Source organism: Brettanomyces nanus, chromosome 4 (genome assembly GCF_011074865.1).
Source record: "Brettanomyces nanus chromosome 4, complete sequence".
In the NCBI taxonomy this organism is placed as follows: Eukaryota; Fungi; Ascomycota; class Pichiomycetes; order Pichiales; family Pichiaceae; genus Brettanomyces; species Brettanomyces nanus.
This window is the reverse complement of record NC_052377.1, coordinates 1,589,126-1,606,550: the sequence shown is the minus strand read 5'-3', so window position 1 is coordinate 1,606,550 and position 17,425 is coordinate 1,589,126. Positions and strand designations below refer to the sequence as shown.

Genomic DNA, 17,425 nt, shown 5'->3' with positions numbered 1-17,425 from the left:
CCCAGTGCTCTGTGACCAGTGGCAGTTTAAGCATCTCCTTGTCTCTATAGATGGCATTTATCTCTGAATTATTTGTATCGTTCTTTCCAGATACGAACTTGTTCAGTGTCTGCAATTCCTCTTCTGTATATTCGCAGATTATCTTGACTAGTTTAGGATGAAGTTCCGTGTACAACTCGCCAAGATCTTTGTTCGATAAAGTGATTCGCTGAACTTTGAAGAGTTTCAGTTGGATCTTCTGCTCTTCGTTTGGAGGACATACTGTCGTCTCCAAGATGTTCTTCTGCACCTCCTTCCTATTGATGAAGGTCCTCGTAGGTATTGCCATTCGAGGCGTTAGTTGAAGGAATGATGTGCTATTATAGTAGTTAGTAGAAGGTATAATGATGTTTTCAGTTTGTTATGTACTCACATTGGCGCCATTTAACTGTTGGTTTGAATTTGATAGAAAAAAGTGAAGCATCCAGTAGGTCAAAAAAAAAGGAGAGTAATCGAGACAATTCTTTGTGCCTTTTACCTTCTGTTCTTTCTTCCAGTCACACCAATATGGACACAAGCGATGGATTTGTACCGATTGTGGCGTTGTTCTTTGCTCTTTTCCATCCTACTGAAGGTACAAAGGTGGTACATCAGGTGCCAAGCGGTTCCATAGTGCCTCCTGTGAAGTCGGACGACTCGTCAGCATTGGCTGATCCTCTATTTGATTTCGATGCAATTAAAAACTATGTTATTCCAAAGCCGGCTCTTTGTAATAAACTACTCACCTTTAAGATTGACAGCTATCGTGTCATTGGTTACCCAGTTAATATATACTCATCACACTATGCGAGAAACTCATTTAGTTTCAACTTTTGCTTTGTATTTCCTTACGAAAGTGATACCACCCCTTATGAGGGTAATATTAAGCGAATAGGAAAGATGTTTAGGGCATTGGAGGAACAGTCGCAACTTCTTTCAAAATCAGAAAAGGGCCATGAAGTATTCTTCAAAAGCTCAACTGATGATGAAATTACCAAGCTGGCCCAGCAGTTGAAGAGCACTATGGGTTTAAACAAGCATATTTCTGAGAGTCAGAAGTATTTGAAGATTGTGGAAGATTGGGACGAAGGTGTCAATCAGATGATCGTGGATGATATTACTGCACCGGGTAGGAACGCTCCAGCTCAGCCCAAGTTCTCCTCTTTGAAGAGTCTTATACAACAGATTTTTCAAGATCTAAACAACTATTCTGAATGCATGATTCCAATTGATGCAGCAAACTCTGTTGACATCAAATTGTTTCCAATTTTCCCTCCACCTCCGGAGATTGATGCCTCGGATGTTCCGATAGCCACTGTGAAACTTGAATCCATGGTGGATGCTCTCTGGGATCCAACGCTGTTGAAAATCATTCCGTTTGTCAATGGAATCAATTCAGTCCAGCAAATAAGTGATCTGGCTGGAGCCGATTTCGAATTGACTCGTCAGTGTATACAACATCTCATACATTACAAGTCCGTTGCAGTGTTGGATATTTTCCAGTTTAGTAACTACTACGCACCCACACCTTTGTTAGGTAACTTTCTTCGGGATCCCATAATGTCAAACGAATGTCAATCATATGTCATAAGTACCACCGGTACTTTTGATAGTATTCCTATCAAGCCGCCAAGAGGTTCCGTTAATTCTGATATCACCAGTCTGCCCTCGTCAATCTCCATCGATCGTAGAGGCTCTTCTCCTTCTAAATTCGCTCTTGCTACCACGCATCATACTTTGGGTGTGTCTCCGCATTCCCAGCCTCAAAGCTCTACTACAAATAGGCGACTTTCTTTACTCGTGGCATCCCAGTCTCACTCTAACTCGGGTTTAGCCAAAAAACGCATTCTCACTTTGCCTTCCAAAGCTACCTTATTCTATCTTTACAGATCATTAAATCAGAATACAACAGTGAGGCAGTGGTATCTAGAGAACAATAAAGCTCTTGAGTGTATTGATATTAGAAGATTCATCACTTTTGGTGTTCTAAAGGGTATTATATATAGAGTTAGATCATATCCTGTTGTTCCTAGATTGGCCAATTCTATTGATTTTGGAGTTTCACGTCCGAAAAAGCTTGCCAAAAAGGCTTCCAAGAAAATAGCCAAAAACTACAATCTAGGTGCACTTCCTGTTAGTCGAGATCCTGATATTACAGTAAAGAATAAGCGTAGAGGGTCTTCGAAGATGATTAATGAGAACGATAATGGCCGTGATGAAGATGATGATGAAGATGATGATAATGCGGACGATGATGATGAGGATGATGATGAGGATGAGGATGAGGATGAGGATGAGGATGAGGATGAGGATGAGGATGAGGATGAGGATGAGGATGATGATGAGCCTCAACAGAAGTTATCCGAAGAAGCCAATAAGGTGATCAAAGCAGAAGAGAGTATATCCGAGGGGGACCATGCCTTGAATGAGACTGTAACCAGAAGCATTCCAATTGCAAGAGGAGATTTTGAAAGTGTCATCTTAGAAGAAAGCGACGAGGGACGGTCGATAGATCGAGTGTCTAATATTGAACGTACTAGGAAGGAGAGACAAAAACAGAAGGATGAAGCCAAATTGCTCAAATTACTCAAAGCTACAGGGGATTTTGATATGATATGTACAACACTGAAACGGTCAAGAAAGGATGTTTGCGATTTGATGGACAGCGTTGGCCAATGGAGAGTTATAAATTCTTAGAGATCAGGACGCACGAAATCCTTTTCTTTCGTCTTCCCTTTGTTCCCCCCCCCCTCATTATGTGATAGGGTACAAAAGTAGTAGTACTCGCGACCTTGTATATTTTTTCCTCATAGTTAATTGGATTGTTTACGGATAATAGTAGGACTAGTTGGTTCATTTTTTGCTTTTCCTTGTTTATTTTTGTTCCAACTCAGTGATAAGATGCTGCCGAGACGTCGATATGGTGGCAAATTACAGGCAGGAAACACGCTCAGAAGATCCAAATCTTACAGTATTCCTCGTCATAGTTCAAGTATCAGCAGTACAGACAGTTCACCCATAGGCAGTTCCATCGACTCTGATTCGGCCTCCTCGGAGTGTATCAATGTTGTTGTGAGGTGCAGAGGACGCATTGAAAGGGAAATTAAGGTGAAGAGTTCCATCGTGGTCGATATACCGGAAAATAAACTTGACAGTGATGTCAGTCAAGTAGTAACGGTTCGTACATCTGAGGACCTCAGTATATCAGGTCAAATGTCTTCAGCCAGAACTTATAACGTTGATCAGGTTTATGGACCACGTGCAAATCAAGAAAGCTTCTTTGATGGCGTCGCCAGACCAATTTGCAATGACTTTATCAAGGGCTACAATTGCACCATCTTCTCGTATGGACAAACTGGAGCGGGTAAGACTTATACCATGTGTGGAGATGTCAATAGTGAAAAGTCAGAAGCTGCAGGTTTCATTCCTCGTATTCTACATTATCTGTTTGACAATATAGAAAGCAATGGAAATGCTGATACAATAATTAAGTGCTCTTTTGTTGAGATCTACAACGAGGAGTTGAAAGATCTTTTATCCTGTTCCAAGAATTGCTCCAGGCTTCGAATATATGAGCATAAAGGTAAGAATAAACTGGATCCGAGTATCAAGATTGATGGTCTAGAGGAGTTCCAGATCCGTAATTCCAACGATGGCTTTTCCCTTTTACGCCAAGGTATGGCACGTCGTCAGACGGCAGCAACTAAGATGAATGATCTCTCTAGTAGATCGCATAGTATATTCACGATAAGTCTATTTTCAAAAAAAGATGCAAAAAGTACCGAATACCGTTATGCTAAGATGAATTTGGTGGATCTCGCAGGTTCGGAGAACGTCGCCAAATCTGGCTCTATTAGTCTTCGTGCAAAAGAGGCTGGCTCTATCAATCAAAGTTTGTTGACATTGGGTAGAGTGATAAACTGTTTGGTTGATGAAAATTCTTTTATTCCTTATAGAGAGTCCAAATTGACTCGATTATTACAAGATTCCCTTGGTGGGAGAACAAAGACGGTGTTGGTCGCCAACATTTCGCCTGTTCTGCCAGACCTCTCCGCAACTCTGTCAACATTAGATTATGCCTCTAGAGCGAAAAATATCAAGAACTCCGTTCAAATTGGACCGTTGATTTCGGATGAGATTCTCGTAAGACAACTTGTGGAAGAGAATTATACCTTGAAGCTGGATTTGAAGGCTACCCGAACAAAGGAAGGAGTGTACTTGGATGAAGGTAACTATAAGAATTTACTTCTAGAGTGCAAGAATCTAAAGAGTGAATCTCAGGAAACGCGCCGCAAAGCTGAAGACCTAACACTTAGATTAGGTGAGGAGACCAAAAAATTGGAGAATGAAATGAAGCAAAAGGATGAATGTCTAAAAAGTCTATCTGAATTGGAAGTCAGGGCTGTTGATTATGAAAATAAATTCAACCAGCAAAAGGAAATGCATGAAAAGTTGCTGGTCACCGCGGCAGATTTGGTGGATCTTGCAGATGAAGGAATTCAAAAAGCTCATGCCGGTCAAAGCAATGTTCTGCGGCTTGTTCAAAGTCAAATATGCGTGAAGCTTGAGGATCTCGAACAGCGGCTTAATCAAGCTACGAGTAAAAGTTTGAAATCTGGAATAATAGACAAGACACAATTGTTTGATGAAGCTGAGAAGATGTCAGCTTGTATCTCCCAAGTAAAGGGGAATGCCGAAAATATTTGTGGAATGCAAAAAGATCTCTTTAAAGAAATTGAGACTGCAACACATGAAATGGGGGGTCTGAAATCACAACTAGAAGAAACTCATGTGATTCTTGCTGATCTTACGAATGATAGCAGACGGTTGTTCAATACCACCAGGAAGGAGAATCAAGAGATATATCAGTATGTGACTACAGATGTCCTAAAAATTAATGAGAAGAAGATGGCAGATGAGCTTTTGATGTTCAGCACGGATAAAATTAAAAAATTTCAAAACATCTTTACTAAGCAACTATCGGAGATGTTTAAGGAGATGGCAGTACAGAATTCTCTAAGTATGAAAATGCTACTTCAATCGAAATTGGCTAGGGGAATGAAGCAATGGTACGAAACGTCGACCGATATATCTGATCAGTTGGATGATAAAAGCGAGCAGATTTCCAATGAAATTGGTAAGCTAAAAGCTGCTCATCGAGAGAAACTCAATTCTGTTATGGGACATGTTCAGGGGGCTGGTGAGTTGATTATGGAGACAAATAAGTCTTTGGAAAAGTGCAACTCAAATATGCCTGAAATAGTCGAGCTAGGAAGTAGGTTGAAGAATAACAGTGCGACGTTGTATGAAAGTAAAGAACAAGTAGAAAGTTACTTAACATCGTGTGCATCGATTATTCAAGAACTAGATGATGATTTGAAAAAGAGTTTGCTGGCTAAGTGTGAACAGTCGGGATTGCAGAATGCAGAGATGTTAGAGAAACTCAGCCATATTACGGAAGAGGTTTCATGTAGGAAGAAGAGGGTACTTGGAAACTATACAGGTACCGACTCGCAGGAAATAACATCACCTAATAAACGGTCGAAGCTTTGTAACTCTAATTAATAATTGTACACCTATAATGACAGCATCACTTACTTGAACTTAGCTATTAGTTATCGCATTAATGGAGATACAAAGTAAAAGTACGGAAAATATAGACAGTAGGATAGTCCCGCATGTGGTAGGTAACACTAAAATGGAAAGAAATGGAGAGAGAATTCTTCCTCGTGAACTTCTTCCTCTTGCCGTCACAAAAGATACATATAGAGGATGTATATCTGTGTTTCGGTTAGACTCATAAAGTCTTATTATTGTTATTGTTTTTTCTGTTTTTTTGCTGTTTTTTTTCTTTTGGCATGTCAATCCTTTGACCGTCTCAGCGTGTGCTCGACTCCGAAATGCTTTTCCTAAACTGTTCCAATGATCCAGATGTTCTGCTGCTTGCACTACTGCTGGATCTTCTTCTCTGTTGTCGTGCAATATTTGGGTCAACATGGTCCTTGCCCAATGTCTTCGCCAATATAGACAATATATCAGTAAGCGAAACCACACCAACCAACTTACCATTTGAAATCTCCTTCTCCTGTGTAACAGCTGCTGCAGTAGCAGCAGCCATCTCAGAACTCAAGTTGGAAGTGCTAGCATGCATAGAGACAGAACCCCCTCCGGACACCGAGCTCTGTCTTTCGTAGGCAGAAGAACCCGTAGGAGCAGGACTAATAGGCGCCGTACTTTGGCCCAGCTGTGCTGGTGGAGAAGGATTATCCGGCTTCACAATCCATAGTCTATGCGACTGGGTTGCAACAAGCTTGGCTATAGTTCTAGCCAAAGAAGATGAGGTGGTAACATGAAAAATGGGGAAAGAGTCTTTACCATTTTCTAAGCCTCTTGAGTTAAGAATAACTGATATGAAATGAAGGCATGTCTTGTATAATAGATCCGAGCGAGATGAATTCGACACCAGGCGGACGTCTGTCACTGAAATATTTCCAAGTAAACGGTAGTTTCTGTCCACCACAGCCAAAGACGAGATCTTTAAAGCATGCATCTTCATAAAGCCCTCAATAAGCAGTTGGTCACCAAAGATGGAGACAGGGTTTGACGATCCAATGTTCAAGCTAGAAAGAGATGAAGTGAAAAGAGGTTCCATAGATGGGAACCTGCGGGCATTGTCCCATAAGAACTTAATCAGTCTTCTTTGAGAAAGAACACCAGTCATCTTGTTACCATCTGTAATGGCAACACGATGAACGCCTGTTCCTAATATTTCAACCACAGTAGATAGAGTGTCAAACTCGGAAAGCCTGATGAATGGATTCTTACTTGTCATGCGAATAACAAAGGAGACAGGAACCTGTTCACCACGTTGGGCTTTACGAGTCAGGGTAGGAATTTCATCTTTTGGCTCGTAGTCCATACTGTAGAGAGACTCTGGCTTCACCTTATTCAACACCAACAATAAATATGCATTCAAGTCTGCGTAGTCAAACGTCAAACAGTTCGGATCGTCTGCAAAATGCTCAACTGGTACCGATGTCAAGCCGTTCTTGACGAGTGTCTTGAATGCTTCTTCCACAGAGACATTGTCCTCAATAATAATCAACCGATTCTGTTCCACTAACTCGCCTAGCTGAACATCCTGCCAGTCCACAGAAGTACCAGCCAAAATAGACGAAGAGACAGACGGGTCTCTACAAAGACCAATAGTATTATAGAGCTGCGGTTGTTGTGATTGCTGTAAAGGCGGTTGTAATGATGGTGGCTGTTGAGATTGCGGTTGCAGCTGTGATTGTAACTGTGGGGAGGGTAGTTGGCCAAATGAAGAGGTGGATGATGACGGAGCCAAAGGGAGAGTATTAGAAATGGAGCCAGAACCCGTAGCTGTCGAAGGTCCACGACCAGAAGGACGACGACTAGAAGTGTTCAAAGAGTTGCCCAAAGCAGCAGCTTGAGCAAAGGTCATTCCAACAGACTCAGAGGATAGAGAGCTGATTGAGACCTGATCTTGGGATTCTAAAGGGGGTGGCAACGAGAGCAGCTCCACTATGGAGGCCTGTCTAGATTGGGAACGAGGAGATGCGGCGCCTCTCATATTTGGAGAGTTCGGGTAGTTTGTATTAGGCATGGCAGAGCAAACTTACAAGACGGTAGCAGGTAAAGAAGCTTTCGAATAAAACACCGTTTCCCTTGGAGTGCAAAAAGTGGTAAAAGTCTGGAACGGCAAAAAAAAAAAAGAACGATAATCGTGGGAAGAAACAAGGAATTATTAATTTGAGGGTTTTACTTTGGTGGTGTCGTAGTTGAAGAGGAATAAGAGAATGAAAATCTGATGAAAAAAAGAAGACAACACACGGTAAAATTTTCCCCATGATTTTCTATGGAGCTTTTTTTTTTGAACCATACTAAATTAAGGAGTCAATTTACTTCGTAAAGGGTCGGTTGAACAGTATAGAAGAGATAGGTCAATTGGAAGGTGAGAATGGGGAAAAAAGGAAACGAAATGGGGTAACGATCGTTGAGCGCTTAGCTTTCTTTAGCCCCCTTCATAGTTCTGCAGATCCCACATAACTCAACTATTACTCGTCATCCACTCACTCACCCATTCATACCCTACGGGACTCATCCATTGTTCTTAAAAATTTGAGATCATGTCGCGAACCGGCGACTAACAAGTGGGGTGGAAACAGGGCCACGGCTGGGGAAGGCCAGCCAGGGTTTTGTGTTTTGTGATTGTGTTTGTGTTTGTGTTTGTGTTTGTGTTTGTGTTTGTGTTTGGGGTTTTTTGTGGTGTCGAGGTTTCAAACCAGTGACATACTTCTATCTTTCTCGAGAATTAGTGTGTGTCATTATGTCCCCTGATGTATGTTCATCTCACAATATTTTCCAAATTGCCTATTCAGGCAAGCTAGTTTCTGATTTCTCTCTAATTTATTTTTCAAGAGCTTTTTGCGGGGAAGTTTAAAAAGTTTCAGTCAGTTTGCACGTCGGTTCGTCGGCACGTCATTACTAATAGTAAAGGCTGTGCAAGAAAAAGAAGCGAATCGAGCATCTCGGTATATATATATTCTTTTTTTCAATAACGATCGATTATTCTTATAGCCATTTGGTTCAATGATGTCTAAGGGATGCAATAGACTATTATTCTCCGATATTTGCAAGAGATGTTGGATTTCGAAGATAGTGCAGGGGGGTCGTCAGTTGTATCCTTTAACTGAGGTGGTGAGTAAACTGTATTACTCTTCAGTGAGCAAGCCGGAAGCATCTGTGGCAGCTTTACCAGCGCTCGAAACCTATTCTACAACTTCCTTTGTCTCAGCACTCAAGAAGCAGCCCGAAGAGATCCCTGAACAGTACAAGTTTTTAGCTATTCAGAAAACTGTTAGACTGTTCGAAGAGAGATTTGTACACGATATCGCTTGTCTTTTGAAAGATGTTGGTCAGAAAAATATTCGTGCCGAGTTGGCCGAAATCCTGGATCATATTAGCATTACTAAAATCCATTCTGTATCTCCTTCTTCATATGCTTCGCGTGTGATCAGTAACAAGAAGTTAGATGAAATATATGAGGAGATCATGGGCGAAAAGCCTCCCCAATGGATCAAGCAGGAGAGCCGGAAAAGAGCCCTTTTAAGGAATGTTTTGGAGGAATCGGATGCTAATTTCAACGAGTATATTAAGGGACTTAGAGACTCCATTGTTCCTTCTATAGTAGAAGACTCTATCGAAAGACAGCGGTTTTTAAAGTTGCTAGCAAGGACCCAGAGTTTGCTTGCATCGTCCTCGTCGATTGAGCTGTTAGAGAATTCGTTTAATGATCTGATGGTGGCATATGTTAGCACTTCGAAGCCTACTATCTATGCTATGAGATCCCAAGAGTTGAGTAAGTTTTCTTATGTCGTGACTACATTTCTTCTCGATCACTTGGCTGTTGTTTCTCTGGATAATTTGGCTCTTTTGAAATCCTTTTATGATGAATTTCTTGACTCTGGTTATTGTTTGACTCATAATGAGTTCAACGCCTACTGCGTAGCGGTGTTGGGTTTGAAATGCGATCAACTTAGTATTTTATTGGATTCTGTGAAGAGAATGAGAGGTGCAGGTATAGAGCCTGACAGAGGTTATATTAAATCTATTCTTCCTGCTATACATAATTGTCAAGATCTCTACAGAGTTAAAGAGTTTATTGCTTCCGATAATGATCTTGTTGAAAAGGATCTCTCAGCAGAGCTTTGGGTCAGAGCTTTACAATTATGTCATGAAGAGAATGATATCACATGGTTTGTGGCTCTTATGAAGGAATACACAGATAACAACTATAATGTGCTTGACTTCCAAACAAGGATAATGCACCAAGAACTGTTAGATTGCATGCTTTCTTTTGGATTTTATTCTTCTGCAAGAAGAATATTGACGGCACTTCTATCAATACAACGTGATCCTATGACATCGGCGTCAACCGCTCATCATCAGCTAGCGCAGAATTTGATTGCTCTGGGTACTGTTCCCAAGACGTATGTCTGCTCTAATTTGATACCTACATTAAAGACTTTCGAGCCCTTTTTTCTGTACCTCTCTGACTTTCCTGGCTCCAAAGAAGAAATGTGCAATCTGATCGACATTATGTTGGATAGACGAATACCATTGAGTGAAAACATCATCTGGTACATTTTGGGAAACATCGGGGATTTTAAAGGCTGGAAGAAAGTTCAGCTATTAGATCTTATACATGAATTCTTAGATATGCCACCTTCGAAAGTGACCATTCGTTACCCAGAATTTACACGCATCCATAAGCTCATTGAAGGTTATAACTTTAAGTATGTTCCCAAAAAAGAAGTGAAAAAAATGTCTTTCACTTCAGGAATGACTAGGACAGAATGCCTTCAAATGTTGTCCAAGAGTTACTTTCTAAGATAGGTTTTGTGTCTAGACCTACTTCTCAATCGCTCCGGAGTTTGAGCACCGCCAATCTTAGACTAGAAATTATTAGCTATCATAGAGCCGAATTACATTTCCGGTAGGATTTCAATCCTTCTTTCCATTATCCTGGTATATAAAGATGCGTCTCTTTCCCAAAAACGTATTCAAAAGCATTTAGAATTTATTATTAATGGCATTATCAGATAAATTTGATGTCCTTTGTTGTCCGGACCATCTTCTACTGACAAGTTCGACAACTTGTCCAAAGCTTTGGGAGGAAAAGTGAAAATTTGCTCTAAAAGAAATGATTCCGATATAATAGGGAGACTATACTCATATTGTTTCTATTGGTGGTATTCAGTCTAGTCAAACTTTGATGACTGCAGCTACAACTTGGAAACTTGGTTTAAAGGCTGTCGCGTTCAAGAGAGTTGGGTACCAATCTCGGAAGCTGAGAAAACTCTTCACGACAAGGTTGGAAGCATTGAAGCTTCCTGAATAATGGGAGCCGATGTTGGACCGGTTTCCGAAGGTTTCGACATTGGCTTCAGAAAGTCTTTTGAAAATGCACTAGATGAGTTGAAAAGCAAAGGCTATAAGCCTTACGTGGTTCCAGCTGGTTATACAGAGCATCCACTTGGTGGATTGGGTTTTTCGGCTTTGCTGATAAGCAGGAGAATGAAATGACAGATCGTGTCTACGAGGGTAAGTCAATGGCAGGTCTTATTCAATTGATTAACGCTTTTGAGGAAAGCTGCGATGTCTTATTTGTTCATTGAGATGGTTCCAACCCATTATCAGCCTATTCAACGTCCTTCATTAAGTAATCTAATGGTTAGACTTGAATAAAAATAGAAAGTTAAAGGATTGTTTGAGAAAGAAAAAATAATGCTCTTGGCGAGGCTCGAACTCGCGATCTTCAGATTATGAGACTGACGCCTTAGCCAGCTGGGCCACAAAAGCATTTATGAGATTTTAATGGAGGTGGTGTAATACGATGTAGAACTTCTACCAACATTAAGCAAACTATATTTGGTTAGTGGTTTGATGGACTTCAAAATCTGAGAAGAAAAGTACTGCACAGATTTATTGTTTATACTTAGGTAAAATCTTCAGCTTTCGATCGTGTTTAGAGGTAAAGAATAATAACTGTGGTCCATGATCTTGTATGCAAACATTTACTGTCACCAAGTTGAAGAAGAAATTAGATAATCATATGACTAGGAAGGACGACTACAGTTTTGATGAATTGAAAAATGCTAACCAGAAACGACACCAGAATTCTCATGGGTGAGGTGGGGAAAAGCAAAAGTCACCACTGGCTCAGAAAGAGAAGGTACTGCTGAGATCAATTAGTCGAATCAAATATGTAGCCCTGAACTTCTCTTACACCACTTCCGAGATTTATTTTATGGTGGCCAAAATTAGATCTCCGCGACCGAGGCGGTGAAAGGAGTTATGCGAAGAAGATCTATATTTAGTACACCGTAGATATCTATTGTTTAAATTTGGAGAGATAAATACGGGTCGATATGTAGATCAGGGCTTTGACAGGGGGAACCCAATCTGTACAAGGATCTGCGCCGAAAACAAAATAGGAGAGCTGGCATCTTATAACTCGAATCTCCTAGGACCTAAGAATTGATTAGGGGCTGCCCATGGCTTTTTGAAAACACCTGCTCAAAGCTTTCTAGGTAGGAAAACAATATGATTGTATACAAAGAATATGGGTTTATCAGGGCAGCCAGACAGGCGTGTTAAAACGGACTGAATTTGTAAATCCCAGTTATACACTCTGGTGACAGGATGCTCTTCATCTGCTTCCTAGCCATGTCAATGTTTGTGTCTGTGTCTGTGCCTGTGCCCAATGTTAATCGGCAGTAAAGTAATGAATTGTATTTTTTTTCTGTCTCTATTTTTCTTTTCCTCCCCAATTTTTTTTCTCCTGAGTTGTTGAATACGGTGAATTCAGTTTGAACCAGCAAACTACCAGCCGTATATTGGATTTCAGTTTAAGTTGTTTCGTTGCCTTCACCAATTTTTTAAGGTAGAATCTTTTTTTTAAAAGTTTTATCTTTGTAAATTTACGGGTTTATCCATTCGTTCGTCCATTATCCCTTTATCGCCGAGCACTTGTACACGACAAAGAGATAGAATGGGTAACGAAACGTCGAAACAGAAAAAGGGTCCTGGCTTCATTCGCTCTGACACCTCCAATTCCGTACGGTCTGGGAGGTCTTTAAGAAGCCGGCGTTCATTCAAAGACTCTGCCAGTGAAAATGCGTCTCGCAAATCTACTCCAAATATTAGCAGAAGAAGCTCTTTAAAATCCATCAAGGATATGGCATTTGATAAGTTGAGTATCGCAAGCAGTGGCAACAATAATATTGATGATAAGAGTAACAACTCCAAGGGTAACATTGAGGAAGAGGACCATTACGATTACATAGAAGACCACGATAAGGATCTTCTAGCTATTGAGGGCCGAGCTTTTGATGATGCTCATTCGAAAAGTGCCTCAGGAAAGGGTACGAATGATACGACAGGTACGAGGCCCAAAGATGGTCCCAAAGGTCCTAACGGTCCCAATGGCTCCGATGACAACAACGGGGCCGACATGCCAAGCGAGATAAATGGTGGTAGTGGTACCAGTGTTAATGTAGATAATCTCACAACAGACAAAGAATTACTTCCTCCTTCAATGGTACAAGTTAAACCGAAGTCACCTATATTAAGAATATCTTCTTCTCCACATCACCACCATCATCACCATCATCGTCATCACCGTTCGCATTCCCGTTCTACTGAGCGACATTCCAGTTCTGGTAACATTAATTCTGACGATAACGATAGCACATATTCAGCTCTTCCTTCTCAATCCTTTGCTATTGATATTCCACCTTCGAAGCTTGAGATCCCAGGTGAAAATTCTGTACTACCATCATCTTCATCGGTGATTACAGCCGGAGCTGAGTCCGTCATCTCTTACTCTTCTACTTCTACGAATCGTCGTGATGAATTGGAGCCCGTTCTTTCCCGCAAAAGCTCGGCCAGCACGACGCATAGTCAACGACGATTTTCCTCCGATAGGATTAATGAGTATCCTCGGGCTTCAGCTGTGGCGAGTGGCATTGATGATGATATATCGACCAATCTTGATGAGGTCACAGCAACAACAACAATAATGACAACGGACTCTACTGAGGATCTGCCTCCACTGTTTTTGGGACAACGACGTCCCTCAGCATCCTCTCTTTCTAAGTCTTCCGTTGGCCCTGTCAATATTACTATCACAGATGATACCGGTGCGCACCCGGAAGATGCATTGTCAAAAGCCCCTCATAGACGAAAGAAGAAGCAACTGAACATTGAAAACTTAATTCAAAGATTACTCGATGCTGGTTATTCGGGTAAAAGAACCAAGTCAGTGTGCTTAAAGAACAGCGAGATTGCTTTGATTTGCTCTACTGCTAGAGAAATCTTTCTGAGTCAGCCAACACTAATAGAATTGAATGCTCCAGTGAAGATTGTTGGAGATATTCACGGCCAGTACAGCGATTTGATAAGAATCTTTACGAAATGTGGGTTCCCGCCTTCAGCCAATTACTTGTTTTTAGGTGACTACGTGGATCGAGGCAAACAGTCTTTAGAGACTATTCTTTTACTATTTTGTTACAAGATCAAATACCCTGAGAACTTCTTCCTTCTTCGAGGCAATCATGAATGTGCACAAATCACTCGTGCGTACGGGTTTTACGATGAGTGTAAGCGGAGAACAAACTTGAGAACGTGGAAGATCTTTATCGATACCTTTAACACCCTTCCGGTTTGTGCTTTGGTAGCATCTAAGATCTTCTGTGTACACGGAGGACTCTCGCCTGTTCTAAATTCCATAGACGAGATAAGAAACATCAAGAGACCCACAGATGTGCCAGATTTTGGACTTCTTAACGATTTGCTTTGGTCAGATCCTGCCGATCAGACCAACGAATGGGAAGACAACGAGCGCGGAGTTTCGTATTGTTTCAACAGGGTTGCCATTAATAAGTTTCTCAATAAGTTTCAGTTTGATTTAGTTGCCAGAGCTCACATGGTTGTGGAAGATGGCTATGAGTTTTTCAATGATAGGTCCTTGGTGACTGTTTTTTCTGCGCCTAACTACTGTGGAGAATTTGATAACTGGGGAGCTGTGATGAGTGTTAGCGAGGAATTACTTTGTTCTTTTGAATTGCTAGATCCTCTAGACAGTGTTGCATTGAAGCGACTAATGAAGAAGGGAAGAATTGAACGGAGAAATGCATCCATTGCACGTATTTCACCGCAAAACACCCAGTCTTATTGATCCAAGTTCTTCTTTCTTCTTCTTTCATCTACCTTCGTTCTCTGCTACGTTTACCAACCGAATAGAAAGTTACCTCTATACAATCTAAATAAAACCTACTCATTACCAGTTCCTCTAACAATGCTTCTTTTCTACTATGGTCCACCAATTATCTCTCTCATATCCACTTTGCACAACCTTACCTCCCGCATTTTTACAATCTTCGGCTAGTTCTCCTTTCTTATAGAGATGATAATATCTCATCTTAGAGTCCGGCTTTAACTCAGGCTCAACTACGCAAGATACTGACGCTAGCTTGAGTTTTTTCTTCTTTGTTTGCTTCTTCATTAGAACCCATGGAACTAAAATATCCTGATCCATTCCTTCGTGGTATCCTCTTCTGGAGTGTTCTTGCTCTAAGGCCCAGCAGTAGATCAATGCACGACCGCACGGCTTTAGCACTCGAAGTATCTCTCTAATCGCATCTTGTCTTCTTTCCTCGGTCGAAAGATGGTGAATGACTGCAATAGAAATGGCAAAGTCGAAACAGTCCGTTGGATGTGGTAAACTTAACCCATCCGCCACTAGCACATCATTATTATACTCTCCCATATGCAACTGCTGAGCTTGATCGATCAATCCCGTAGAATAATCGGAACCTAATATGAACAGATCATTATTCACGTTCAAATACTTCCCATTACCACATCCAACATCGACCCCTAACGAATACTTCGGCAGCTCCTCAAGAAACTGCTGAACAAACGGCCATGGCTTATATCTGGTGTTGGAAAAATGCGACGCTATCTCATTGTAAACTTCGTGAACATAGAGGGACTCCTTTAACTCTGGAGTAGCAGTTTCTTTGAAAGTTTCTGTTTCCCTTTCGATTTCCTCCTTAGTGGGCTGCATTTTGCCTGACATTGCACTTTTCAATGTCACAAAAGTATGTGAAAACGATTATGGCGATGCTCTATTGTAGTTCAGGAATGGACCATGGAGTGAAAAATTTCAGATTTGAATAAATAGAGCGTGCTTCAGCACTCCTTTTTCTCTTTTGCTTCCCTTTCGTCTTCATTCGTTTCGTGAGGACAATGCCTCTAATAGATCCAGTCACACTTAAGATGAATGGGAGATACAAGAAGCGTCCGAATACCTCAGTACATAATGATAGTGTAAGTCCGAGGAAGTTTCTCTTCAGTTCACTTGTAGTTCTTCTATTGGCTGTGTCACTGTTTCTTTTCAGACCTTTGTCAGTCAAACTCTTCAATTACTACATTCAAACACGATATCTTTCTCCTAAAGTTCTCAGGCACTTCATAGAAACTCCAGTGCGTGACGTATCGATTAAAGTCCCGTCGCACTACGAATGTCCTAACTTTCGATTCCCTGATATTGTCAAAGCGATAGAAATTCAGCTTGAAGGACGATTGAGAACCAAAGAACAAGTTACACTTAGGTTTGGACTGGAGTTTCAGCAGGGTGCACAGGAAGAGTTTGATGAAGACCTCTACAATAACAATTCCCTTTTTGTCAGAATGCTCTTAAGTGATCAAGATGCCATCTATGTGGATGGTGCTCGCAACTATGCAGAACTTTATTATACGCTCCAATCTGTCGAATCCAATGATTTACCATTTTTTGCTACTCAATTGTTAACAGAATACTGCTTCAGGGAGGAATTGATTCATTACAGTGAGGATAGTTTTATCAAGGTACTTTACGATAACGATACCAACTTCAGTTTCATTCATGCCGACTTTGTCGAGAACGATCAAATAAGGCGGCTCATGAACGATTTCCCGGTGAATATAACCTTGAAGTTCGCTCTACTAGGATGCGGTTTGTTTGAATGGGACATAGATGATGCGATGGTAGAAATCATGCCATATATGAACGAGCTTTCGAACCTCTTTCATTTTGAAGTTCAAACTGAATGCATAGAGCTTTCATCTAAACCGGATTCAGAAGAGTATGTTGATGAAAAGTTCCCAAAGACATTGACAGATCTACCTGGGTTGGCAAAATTTTACAAAGATTCTCTAAATGACGATTCGAATACTATACATTTGGTTCTATATCCTTTTGCACTTGCTGGCGATAGCATTATCAACAAGACGGTTGATTTGAAGGAGATATACTCTCCCACTGAAAACACTTTTCTAAAACTTCAAGATTGGGGATCAATCTACTTTTCCCATTCTCCTAAAATAGACAGTTCTCATTTCACTGCTGACAAACTTCACGATTGCATGTGGTCCTTTACTGAAGCAACAATGGACTTTCTCAATTTCCCAAACGATAATATGGCACCAATTTTAAGGATGGAAATGTTTGAGAGGATTATCACTATAAATTATCTTTTCTATTACTCGGATTTACTATTTACGGTTGAGAAATGGATCGACGAAAACAGCTCGACTTATATCAATGGCAAGTTGGTTGATGCTGTCATTAAGACTTTGGAATTGAGAGGCTCTGTACTAGATGATCTCAGCAATGGGCGTGCCAAAGAGAGTGTAAAGCACTGCCAGAAAATGATTCGTATTTTGACCTCGGCATTGTCTGATCTGGGTATCTTTGAAAAATCTAAGGAGGTACTTTCAGAATACGTCTCACAGGTTTCAGCCCAAAAGAAAGCATAAAATTCATGTATATTCAATG

At 40.9% G+C, this 17,425-nt stretch overlaps 7 protein-coding genes and 1 non-coding gene across 8 annotated transcripts; 5 read left to right on the top strand and 3 right to left on the bottom strand.

Annotated features, from left to right (window-relative positions):
• Nucleotides 1-546: 546 nt before the first annotated feature.
• FOA43_003983 (uncharacterized protein) lies at nucleotides 547-2,715 on the top strand (the record flags this gene model as incomplete). Its single annotated transcript, XM_038924228.1, has 1 exon — nucleotides 547-2,715. The coding sequence occupies one exon, from the start codon at nucleotides 547-549 to the stop codon at nucleotides 2,713-2,715; it is 2,169 nt and encodes a 722-aa protein (XP_038780156.1).
• A 367-nt stretch (nucleotides 2,716-3,082) lies between these two features.
• On the top strand, nucleotides 3,083-5,583 carry FOA43_003982 (uncharacterized protein; the record flags this gene model as incomplete). The annotated part of the gene is given in 2 exon segments (XM_038924227.1): nucleotides 3,083-3,090; nucleotides 3,102-5,583. The coding sequence occupies 2 exon segments, from the start codon at nucleotides 3,083-3,085 to the stop codon at nucleotides 5,581-5,583; spliced, it is 2,490 nt and encodes an 829-aa protein (XP_038780155.1).
• A 313-nt stretch (nucleotides 5,584-5,896) lies between these two features.
• On the bottom strand, nucleotides 5,897-7,645 carry FOA43_003981 (uncharacterized protein; the record flags this gene model as incomplete). Its single annotated transcript, XM_038924226.1, has 1 exon — nucleotides 5,897-7,645. One exon carries the CDS (start codon nucleotides 7,643-7,645, stop codon nucleotides 5,897-5,899), a length of 1,749 nt encoding a protein of 582 aa, XP_038780154.1.
• A 989-nt stretch (nucleotides 7,646-8,634) lies between these two features.
• On the top strand, nucleotides 8,635-10,437 carry FOA43_003980 (uncharacterized protein; the record flags this gene model as incomplete). The annotated part of the gene is made up of 1 exon (XM_038924225.1): nucleotides 8,635-10,437. One exon carries the CDS (start codon nucleotides 8,635-8,637, stop codon nucleotides 10,435-10,437), a length of 1,803 nt encoding a protein of 600 aa, XP_038780153.1.
• Nucleotides 10,438-11,329: 892 nt separating this feature from the next.
• FOA43_003979 lies at nucleotides 11,330-11,403 on the bottom strand. The gene has a single exon. It is a non-coding gene; the product is annotated as a tRNA-Met (tRNA).
• Nucleotides 11,404-12,595: 1,192 nt separating this feature from the next.
• FOA43_003978 (uncharacterized protein) lies at nucleotides 12,596-14,782 on the top strand (the record flags this gene model as incomplete). Its single annotated transcript, XM_038924224.1, has 2 exons — nucleotides 12,596-12,599; nucleotides 12,705-14,782. 2 exons carry the CDS (start codon nucleotides 12,596-12,598, stop codon nucleotides 14,780-14,782), a joined length of 2,082 nt encoding a protein of 693 aa, XP_038780152.1.
• Nucleotides 14,783-14,896: 114 nt separating this feature from the next.
• FOA43_003977 (uncharacterized protein) lies at nucleotides 14,897-15,685 on the bottom strand (the record flags this gene model as incomplete). The annotated part of the gene is made up of 1 exon (XM_038924223.1): nucleotides 14,897-15,685. One exon carries the CDS (start codon nucleotides 15,683-15,685, stop codon nucleotides 14,897-14,899), a length of 789 nt encoding a protein of 262 aa, XP_038780151.1.
• A 243-nt stretch (nucleotides 15,686-15,928) lies between these two features.
• Nucleotides 15,929-17,406, top strand: FOA43_003976 (uncharacterized protein; the record flags this gene model as incomplete). The annotated part of the gene is made up of 2 exons (XM_038924222.1): nucleotides 15,929-15,936; nucleotides 16,008-17,406. 2 exons carry the CDS (start codon nucleotides 15,929-15,931, stop codon nucleotides 17,404-17,406), a joined length of 1,407 nt encoding a protein of 468 aa, XP_038780150.1.
• Between the last annotated feature and the right edge of the window lie 19 nt (nucleotides 17,407-17,425).